Source organism: Salvelinus alpinus, chromosome 25 (assembly GCF_045679555.1).
Source record: "Salvelinus alpinus chromosome 25, SLU_Salpinus.1, whole genome shotgun sequence".
NCBI lineage: Eukaryota > Metazoa > Chordata > Actinopteri > Salmoniformes > Salmonidae > Salvelinus > Salvelinus alpinus.
In genome coordinates this window covers 39,837,410-39,850,536 of record NC_092110.1, presented here as the reverse complement: position 1 = coordinate 39,850,536, position 13,127 = coordinate 39,837,410, and the positions used below count along the sequence as shown (strand labels likewise).

The following is a 13,127-nucleotide window of genomic DNA, read 5'->3' as shown; positions in this document are numbered from 1 at the left end:
CTATCTACATCTATAACTATCTACATCTATAACTATCTACATCTATAACTATCTACAACAACAACTATCTACATCTATAACTATCTACATCTATAACTATAACTATCTACATCTATAACTATCTACATCTATAACTATCTACATCTATAACTATCTACATCTACATCTATAACTATCTACATCTATAACTATAACTATCTACATCTATAACTATCTACATCTATAACTATCTACATCTATAACTATCTACAACAACAACTATCTACATCTATAACTATCTACATCTATAACTATCTACATCTATAACTATCTTCATCTATAACTATCTACATCTATAACTATCTACATCTATACCTATCTACATCTATAACTATCTACATCTATAACTATCTACATCTATAAGTATCTACATCTATAACTATCTACATCTATAATCATCTACATCTATAACTATCTACATCTATAACTATCTACATCTATAACTATAACTATCTACATCTATAACAATCAACATCTATAACGATCTACATCTATAACTATCTACATCTATAACTATAACTATCTACATCTATAACTATCTACAACAACAACTATCTACATCAGTAAATATCTACATCTATAACTATCTACATCTATAACTATCTTCATCTATAACTATCTACATCTATAACTATCTAGATTTATAACTATCTACATCTATAACTATCTACATCTCTAAGTATCTACATCTATAATTATCTACAACTATTACTATCTACATCTATAACTACAACTATCTACATCAATAACTATCTACATCTATAACTATAACTATCTACATCTATAACTATATACATCTATAACTATCTTCATCTATAACTATCTACATCTATAACTATCTACATCTATAACTATCTACATCTATAACTATCTACATCTATAACTATAACTATCTACATCTATAAATATCTACATCTATAACTATCTACATCTATAACTATAACTATCTACATCTATAATATCTACATATATAACTATCTACATCTATAACTATCTACATCTATAACTTTCTACATATATAACTATCTACATCTATAACTTTCTACATCTATAACTATCTACATCTATAAATATCTACATCTATAACTATCTACATATATAACTATCTACATCTATAACTATCTACATCTATAATTATCTACATCTATAACTATCTACATCTATAACTATAACTATCTACATCTATAACTATCTACATCTATAACTATCTACATCTATAACTATCTACATCTATAACTATCTACATCTATAACTATCTACATCTATAACTATAACTATCTACATCTATAAATATCTACATCTATAACTATCTACATCTATAACTATAACTATCTACATCTATAAATATCTACATATATAACTATCTACATCTATAACTATCTACATCTATAACTTTCTACATATATAACTATCTACATCTATAACTTTCTACATCTATAACTATCTACATCTATAACTACAACTATCTACATCTATAACTATCTACATCTATACCTATCTACATCTATAACTATCTACATCTATAACTATCTACATCTATAAGTATCTACATCTATAACTATCTACATCTATAAATATCTACATCTATAACTATCTACATCTATAACTATCTACATCTATAATTATCTACAACTATTACTATCTACATCTATAACTACAACTATCTACATCTATAACTTTCTACATCTATAACTATCTACATCTATAACTATCTACATCTTTAACTATCTTCATCTATAATTATCTACAACTATTACTATCTACATCTATAACTATAACTATCTACATCTATAACTATCTACATCTATAACTATCTACATCTATAATTATCTACAACTATTACTATCTACATCTATAACTATCTACATCTATAACTATCTACATCTATAACTATCTACATCTACAACTATCTACATCTATAACTATCTACATCTGTAACTATCTACATCTATAATTATCTACAACTATTACTATCTACATCTATAACTATAATTATCTACATCATTAACTATCTACATCTATAACTATCTACATCTACAACTATATATAACTACAACTATCTACATCTATAACTTTCTACATCTATAACTATCTACATCTATAACTATCTACATCTATAACTATCTACATCTATAACTATCTATAACTACAACTATCTACATCTACAACTATCTACATCTATAACTTTCTACATCTATAACTATCTACATCTATAACTATCTACATCTATAACTATCTACATCTACAACTATCTATAACTACAACTATCTACATCTATAACTTTCTACATCTATAACTATCTACATCTATAAATATCTACATATATAACTATCTACATCTATAACTATCTACATCTATAATTATCTACATCTATAACTATCTACATCTATAACTATCTACATCTATAACTATAACTATCTACATCTATAACTATCTACATCTATAACTATCTACATCTATAACTATAACTATCTACATCTATAACTATCTACATCTATAACTATCTACATCTATAACTATCTACATCTATAACTATCTACATCTATAAATATCTACATCTATAACTATCTACATCTATAACTATAACTATCTACATCTATAAATATCTACATATATAACTATCTACATCTATAACTATCTACATCTATAACTTTCTACATATATAACTATCTACATCTATAACTTTCTACATCTATAACTATCTACATCTATAACTACAACTATCTACATCTATAACTATCTACATCTATAACTATCTACATCTATAACTATCTACATCTATAACTATCTACATCTATAACTATCTACATCTATAACTATCTACATCTATAACTATCTACAACTATCTACATCTATAACTATCTACATCTATAATTATCTACAACTATTACTATCTACATCTACATCTATAACTATCTACATCTATAACTATCTACCTCTATAACTATCTACATCTACATCTACAACTATCTACATCTATAACTATCTACTACTATTACTATCTACATCTATAACTATAACTATCTACATCTATAACGATCTACATCTATAACTATCTACATCTATAACTATCTACATCTACAACTATAACTATCTACATCTATAACTATCTACATCTATAATTATCTACAACTATAACTATCTATATCTACAACTATCTACATCTATAACTATCTACATCTATAACTATCTACAACTATTACTATCTACATCTATAACTATCTACATTTATAACTATCTACATCTACAACTATCTACATCTATAATTATCTACAACTATTACTATCTACATCTATAACTATCTACATCTATAACTATCTAAATCTATAACTATCTACATCTATAACTATCTACATCTATAACTATAACTATCTACATCTATAACTATCTACATCTATAACTATCTACATCTATAACTATCTACATCTACAACTATAACTATCTACATCTATAACTATCTACATCTATAACTATCTACATCTATAACTATCTACATCTATAACTATCTACATCTATAACTATCTACATCTATAACTATAACTATCTACATCTATAACTATCTACATCTATAACTATCTACATCTATAACTATCTACATCTATAACTATCTACAACAACAACTATCTACATCTATAACTATCTACATCTATAACTATCTACATCTATAACTATCTTCATCTATAACTATCTACATCTATAACTATCTACATCTATACCTATCTACATCTATAACTATCTACATCTATAACTATCTACATCTATAAGTATCCACATCTATAATTATCTACAACTATTACTATCTACATCTATAACTACAACTATCTACATCTATAACTTTCTACATCTATAACTATCTACATCTATAACTATCTACATCTTTAACTATCTTCATCTATAATTATCTACAACTATTACTATCTACATCTATAACTATAACTATCTACATCTATAACTATCTACATCTATAATTATCTACAACTATTACTATCTACATCTATAACTATCTACATCTATAACTATCTATAACTACAACTATCTACATCTATAACTATCTACATCTATAACTATCTACATCTACAACTATCTACATCTATAACTATCTACATCTGTAACTATCTACATCTATAATTATCTACAACTATTACTATCTACATCTATAACTATAACTATCTACAACTATTACTATCTACATCTATAACTATTCACATCTGTAACTATCTACATCTATAATTATCTACAACTATTACTATCTACATCTATAACTATCTACAACTATTACTATCTACATCTATTACTATCTACATCTATAACTATCTACATCTATAACTATCTACATCTATAACTATCTACATCTATAACTACAACTATCTACATCTATAACTATCTACATCTATAACTATCTACATCTATAACTATCTACATCTATAACTATCTACATCTATAACTATCTACATCTATAACTATCTACATCTATAACTATCTACAACTATCTACATCTATAACTATCTACATCTATAATTATCTACAACTATTACTATCTACATCTACATCTATAACTATCTACATCTATAACTGTCTACATCTATAACTATCTACATCTACATCTACAACTATCTACATCTATAACTATCTACATCTATAACTATCTACAACTATTACTATCTACATCTATAACTATAACTATCTACATCTATAACGATCTACATCTACAACTATAACTATCTACATCTATAACTATCTACATCTATAATTATCTACAACTATAACTATCTATATCTACAACTATCTACATCTATAACTATCTACATCTATAACTATCTACAACTATTACTATCTACATCTATAACTATCTACATTTATAACTATCTACATCTACAACTATCTACATCTATAATTATCTACAACTATTACTATCTACATCTATAACTATCTACATCTATAACTATCTAAATCTATAACTATCTACATCTATAACTATCTACATCTATAACTATAACTATCTACATCTATAACTATCTACATCTATAACTATCTACATCTATAACTATCTACATCTACAACTATCTATAACTACAACTATCTACATCTATAACTTTCTACATCTATAACTATCTACATCTATAAATATCTACATCTATAACTATCTACATATATAACTATCTACATCTATAACTATCTACATCTATAATTATCTACATCTATAACTATCTACATCTATAACTATCTACATCTATAACTATAACTATCTACATCTATAACTATCTACATCTATAACTATCTACATCTATAACTATCTACATCTATAACTATCTACATCTATAAATATCTACATCTATAACTATCTACATCTATAACTATAACTATCTACATCTATAAATATCTACATATATAACTATCTACATCTATAACTATCTACATCTATAACTTTCTACATATATAACTATCTACATCTATAACTTTCTACATCTATAACTATCTACATCTATAACTACAACTATCTACATCTATAACTATCTACATCTATAACTATCTACATCTATAACTATCTACATCTATAACTATCTACATCTATAACTATCTACAACTATCTACATCTATAACTATCTACATCTATAATTATCTACAACTATTACTATCTACATCTACATCTATAACTATCTACATCTATAACTATCTACATCTATAACTATCTACATCTACATCTACAACTATCTACATCTATAACTATCTACTACTATTACTATCTACATCTATAACTATAACTATCTACATCTATAACGATCTACATCTATAACTATCTACATCTATAACTATCTACATCTACAACTATAACTATCTACATCTATAACTATCTACATCTATAATTATCTACAACTATAACTATCTATATCTACAACTATCTACATCTATAACTATCTACATCTATAACTATCTACAACTATTACTATCTACATCTATAACTATCTACATTTATAACTATCTACATCTACAACTATCTACATCTATAATTATCTACAACTATTACTATCTACATCTATAACTATCTACATCTATAACTATCTAAATCTATAACTATCTACATCTATAACTATCTACATCTATAACTATAACTATCTACATCTATAACTATCTACATCTATAACTATCTACATCTATAACTATCTACATCTACAACTATAACTATCTACATCTATAACTATCTACATCTATAACTATCTACATCTATAACTATCTACATCTATAACTATCTACATCTATAACTATCTACATCTATAACTATCTACATCTATAACTATAACTATCTACATCTATAACTATCTACATCTATAACTATCTACATCTATAACTATCTACATCTATAACTATCTACAACAACAACTATCTACATCTATAACTATCTACATCTATAACTATCTACATCTATAACTATCTTCATCTATAACTATCTACATCTATAACTATCTACATCTATACCTATCTACATCTATAACTATCTACATCTATAACTATCTACATCTATAAGTATCCACATCTATAATTATCTACAACTATTACTATCTACATCTATAACTACAACTATCTACATCTATAACTGTCTACATCTATAACTATCTACATCTACATCTACAACTATCTACATCTATAACTATCTACATCTATAACTATCTACAACTATTACTATCTACATCTATAACTATAACTATCTACATCTATAACGATCTACATCTACAACTATAACTATCTACATCTATAACTATCTACATCTATAATTATCTACAACTATAACTATCTATATCTACAACTATCTACATCTATAACTATCTACATCTATAACTATCTACAACTATTACTATCTACATCTATAACTATCTACATTTATAACTATCTACATCTACAACTATCTACATCTATAATTATCTACAACTATTACTATCTACATCTATAACTATCTACATCTATAACTATCTAAATCTATAACTATCTACATCTATAACTATCTACATCTATAACTATAACTATCTACATCTATAACTATCTACATCTATAACTATCTACATCTATAACTATCTACATCTACAACTATCTATAACTACAACTATCTACATCTATAACTTTCTACATCTATAACTATCTACATCTATAAATATCTACATCTATAACTATCTACATATATAACTATCTACATCTATAACTATCTACATCTATAATTATCTACATCTATAACTATCTACATCTATAACTATCTACATCTATAACTATAACTATCTACATCTATAACTATCTACATCTATAACTATCTACATCTATAACTATCTACATCTATAACTATCTACATCTATAAATATCTACATCTATAACTATCTACATCTATAACTATAACTATCTACATCTATAAATATCTACATATATAACTATCTACATCTATAACTATCTACATCTATAACTTTCTACATATATAACTATCTACATCTATAACTTTCTACATCTATAACTATCTACATCTATAACTACAACTATCTACATCTATAACTATCTACATCTATAACTATCTACATCTATAACTATCTACATCTATAACTATCTACATCTATAACTATCTACAACTATCTACATCTATAACTATCTACATCTATAATTATCTACAACTATTACTATCTACATCTACATCTATAACTATCTACATCTATAACTATCTACATCTATAACTATCTACATCTACATCTACAACTATCTACATCTATAACTATCTACTACTATTACTATCTACATCTATAACTATAACTATCTACATCTATAACGATCTACATCTATAACTATCTACATCTATAACTATCTACATCTACAACTATAACTATCTACATCTATAACTATCTACATCTATAATTATCTACAACTATAACTATCTATATCTACAACTATCTACATCTATAACTATCTACATCTATAACTATCTACAACTATTACTATCTACATCTATAACTATCTACATTTATAACTATCTACATCTACAACTATCTACATCTATAATTATCTACAACTATTACTATCTACATCTATAACTATCTACATCTATAACTATCTAAATCTATAACTATCTACATCTATAACTATCTACATCTATAACTATAACTATCTACATCTATAACTATCTACATCTATAACTATCTACATCTATAACTATCTACATCTACAACTATAACTATCTACATCTATAACTATCTACATCTATAACTATCTACATCTATAACTATCTACATCTATAACTATCTACATCTATAACTATCTACATCTATAACTATCTACATCTATAACTATAACTATCTACATCTATAACTATCTACATCTATAACTATCTACATCTATAACTATCTACATCTATAACTATCTACAACAACAACTATCTACATCTATAACTATCTACATCTATAACTATCTACATCTATAACTATCTTCATCTATAACTATCTACATCTATAACTATCTACATCTATACCTATCTACATCTATAACTATCTACATCTATAACTATCTACATCTATAAGTATCCACATCTATAATTATCTACAACTATTACTATCTACATCTATAACTACAACTATCTACATCTATAACTTTCTACATCTATAACTATCTACATCTATAACTATCTACATCTTTAACTATCTTCATCTATAATTATCTACAACTATTACTATCTACATCTATAACTATAACTATCTACATCTATAACTATCTACATCTATAATTATCTACAACTATTACTATCTACATCTATAACTATCTACATCTATAACTATCTATAACTACAACTATCTACATCTATAACTATCTACATCTATAACTATCTACATCTACAACTATCTACATCTATAACTATCTACATCTGTAACTATCTACATCTATAATTATCTACAACTATTACTATCTACATCTATAACTATAACTATCTACAACTATTACTATCTACATCTATAACTATTCACATCTGTAACTATCTACATCTATAATTATCTACAACTATTACTATCTACATCTATAACTATCTACAACTATTACTATCTACATCTATTACTATCTACATCTATAACTATCTACATCTATAACTATCTACATCTATAACTATCTACATCTATAACTACAACTATCTACATCTATAACTATCTACATCTATAACTATCTACATCTATAACTATCTACATCTATAACTATCTACATCTATAACTATCTACATCTATAACTATCTACATCTATAACTATCTACAACTATCTACATCTATAACTATCTACATCTATAATTATCTACAACTATTACTATCTACATCTACATCTATAACTATCTACATCTATAACTGTCTACATCTATAACTATCTACATCTACATCTACAACTATCTACATCTATAACTATCTACATCTATAACTATCTACAACTATTACTATCTACATCTATAACTATAACTATCTACATCTATAACGATCTACATCTACAACTATAACTATCTACATCTATAACTATCTACATCTATAATTATCTACAACTATAACTATCTATATCTACAACTATCTACATCTATAACTATCTACATCTATAACTATCTACAACTATTACTATCTACATCTATAACTATCTACATTTATAACTATCTACATCTACAACTATCTACATCTATAATTATCTACAACTATTACTATCTACATCTATAACTATCTACATCTATAACTATCTAAATCTATAACTATCTACATCTATAACTATCTACATCTATAACTATAACTATCTACATCTATAACTATCTACATCTATAACTATCTACATCTATAACTATCTACATCTACAACTATAACTACCTACATCTATAACTATCTACATCTATAACTATCTACATCTATAACTATCTACATCTATAACTATAACTATCTACATCTATAACTATCTACATCTATAACTATCTACATCTATAACTATCTACATCTATAACTATCTACAACAACAACTATCTACATCTATAACTATCTACATCTATAACTATCTACATCTATAACTATCTCCATCTATAACTATCTACATCTATAACTATCTACATCTATACCTATCTACATCTATAACTATCTACATCTATAACTATCTACATCTATAAGTATCCACATCTATAATTATCTACAACTATTACTATCTACATCTATAACTACAACTATCTACATCTATAACTTTCTACATCTATAACTATCTACATCTATAACTATCTACATCTTTAACTATCTTCATCTATAATTATCTACAACTATTACTATCTACATCTATAACTATAACTATCTACATCTATAACTATCTACATCTATAATTATCTACAACTATTACTATCTACATCTATAACTATCTACATCTATAACTATCTATAACTACAACTATCTACATCTATAACTATCTACATCTATAACTATCTACATCTACAACTATCTACATCTATAACTATCTACATCTGTAACTATCTACATCTATAATTATCTACAACTATTACTATCTACATCTATAACTATAACTATCTACAACTATTACTATCTACATCTATAACTATTCACATCTGTAACTATCTACATCTATAATTATCTACAACTATTACTATCTACATCTATAACTATCTACAACTATTACTATCTACATCTATTACTATCTACATCTAAAACTATCTACATCTATAACTATCTACATCTATAACTATCTACATCTATAACTATCTACATCTATAACTATCTACATCTACAACTATCTACATCTATAACTATCTACATCTATAACTATCTACATCTATAACTATCTACATCTATCTACATCTATAACTATCTACATCTATAACTATCTACATCTATAACTATCTACATCTATAACTATCTACATCTACAACTATCTACATCTATAACTATCTACATCTATAACTATCTACAACTATTACTATCTACATCTATAACTATCTACATCTACAACTATCTACATCTATAATTATCTACAACTATTACTATCTACAACTATTACTATCTACATCTATAACTATCTACATCTATAACTATCTACATCTATAACTATCTACATCTATAACTATCTACATCTACAACTATCTACATCTATAACTATCTACATCTATAACTATCTACATTTATAATTATAACTATATTTAACTAAGACGTATCCACTCATAGTATGTAGGTTAATTACAAATAATAAAAAATTGCAAGAGAATGTATTACCTTGTTTCTGCAGATTGTCCACATGGGTTGGGTGTGTGAAAACCCTCAAGCTAATGATGCTGGTCCATCAAGTACCTTCAAGTTCCTGGCATTGCGAGGCCCTTCGCTCTACGTCTTCAGGATTCCTCCTGTATGAACCTCCCATTGATTTCCTCGTCATTCATTAACTGTTAAGAGTCCAAAGCATGTTGGTGGGCTACATGATAGTCCCTTACATTCTCTCTTCAGCTGGGAGCATGTTGGTGGGCTACATGATAGTCCGTACATTCTCTCTTCAGCTGGGAGCATGTTGGTGGGCTACATGATAGTCCCTTACATTCTCTCTTCAGCTGGGAGCATGTTGGTGAGCTACATGATAGTCCGTACATTCTCTCTTCAGCTGGGAGCATGTTGGTGGGCTACATGATAGTCCGTACATTCTCTCTTCAGCTGGGAGCATGTTGGTGAGCTACATGATAGTCCGTACATTCTCCCTTCAGCTGGAAGCATGTTGGTGAGCTACATGATAGTCCGTACATTCTCTCTTCAGCTGGGAGCATGTTGGTGAGCTACATGATAGCCCTTACATTCTCTCTTCAGCTGGGAGCATGTTGGTGGGCTACATGATAGCCCGTACATTCTCTCTTCAGCTGGGAGCATGTTGGTGAGCTACATGATAGCCCTTACATTCTCTCTTCAGCTGGGAGCATGTTGGTGAGCTACATGATAGTCCGTACATTCTCTCTTCAGCTGGGAGCATGTTGGTGAGCTACATGATAGCCCTTACATTCTCTCTTCAGCTGGGAGCATGTTGGTGAGCTACATGATAGTCCGTACATTCTCTCTTCAGCTGGGAGCATGTTGGTGAGCTACATGATAGCCCTTACATTCTCTCTTCAGCTGGGAGCATGTTGGTGAGCTACATGATAGTCCGTACATTCTCTCTTCAGCTGGGAGCATGTTGGTGAGCTACATGATAGTCCGTACATTCTCTCTTCAGCTGGGAGCATGTTGGTGGGCTACATGATAGCCCTTACATTCTCTCTTCAGCTGGGAGCATGTTGGTGGGCTACATGATAGCCCTTACATTCTCTCTTCAGCTGGGAGCATGTTGGTGGGCTACATGATAGTCCTTACATTCTCTCTTCAGCTGGGAGCATGTTGGTGGGCTACATGATAGTCCGTACATTCTCTCTTCAGCTGGGAGCATGTTGGTGGGCTACATGATAGTCCGTACATTTTATCTTCAGCTGGGAGCATGTTGGTGGGCTACATGATAGTCCGTACATTCTCTCTTCAGCTGGGAGCATGTTGGTGAGCTACATGATAGTCCGTACATTCTCTCTTCAGCTGGGAGCATGTTGGTGGGCTACATGATAGTCCGTACATTCTCTCTTCAGCTGGGAGCATGTTGGTGAGCTACATGATAGTCCGTACATTCTCTCTTCAGCTGGGAGCATGTTGGTGGGCTACATGATAGTCCGTACATTCTCTCTTCAGCTGGGAGCATGTTGGTGGGCTACATGATAGTCCGTACATTCTCTCTTCAGCTGGGAGCATGTTGGTGGGCTACATGATAGCCCTTACATTCTCTCTTCAGCTGGGAGCATGTTGGTGAGCTACATGATAGTCCGTACATTCTCTCTTCAGCTGGGAGCATGTTGGTGAGCTACATGATAGTCCTTACATTCTCTCTTCAGCTGGGAGCATGTTCGTGAGCTACATGATAGTCTGTACATTCTTTCTTCAGCTGGGAGCATGTTGGTGGGCTACATGATAGTCCGTACATTCTCTCTTCAGCTGGGAGCATGTTGGTGGGCTACATGATAGTCCATACATTCTCTCTTCAGCTGGGAGCATGTTGGT

The 13,127-nt window shown here is 28.1% G+C and overlaps 1 protein-coding gene across 2 annotated transcripts in view; it reads left to right on the top strand.

The window, feature by feature from the left end:
- The window catches only part of LOC139553940 (gamma-2-syntrophin-like), a 101,507-nt gene that overhangs the window by 68,239 nt on the left and 20,141 nt on the right, over positions 1-13,127 (top strand). For both annotated transcript variants that reach the window (XM_071366736.1, XM_071366737.1), the window contains one exon: positions 11,296-11,412. In XM_071366736.1, the coding sequence (XP_071222837.1) occupies positions 11,296-11,412 (117 nt within the window). The remainder of the gene's footprint in view (positions 1-11,295; positions 11,413-13,127) is intronic.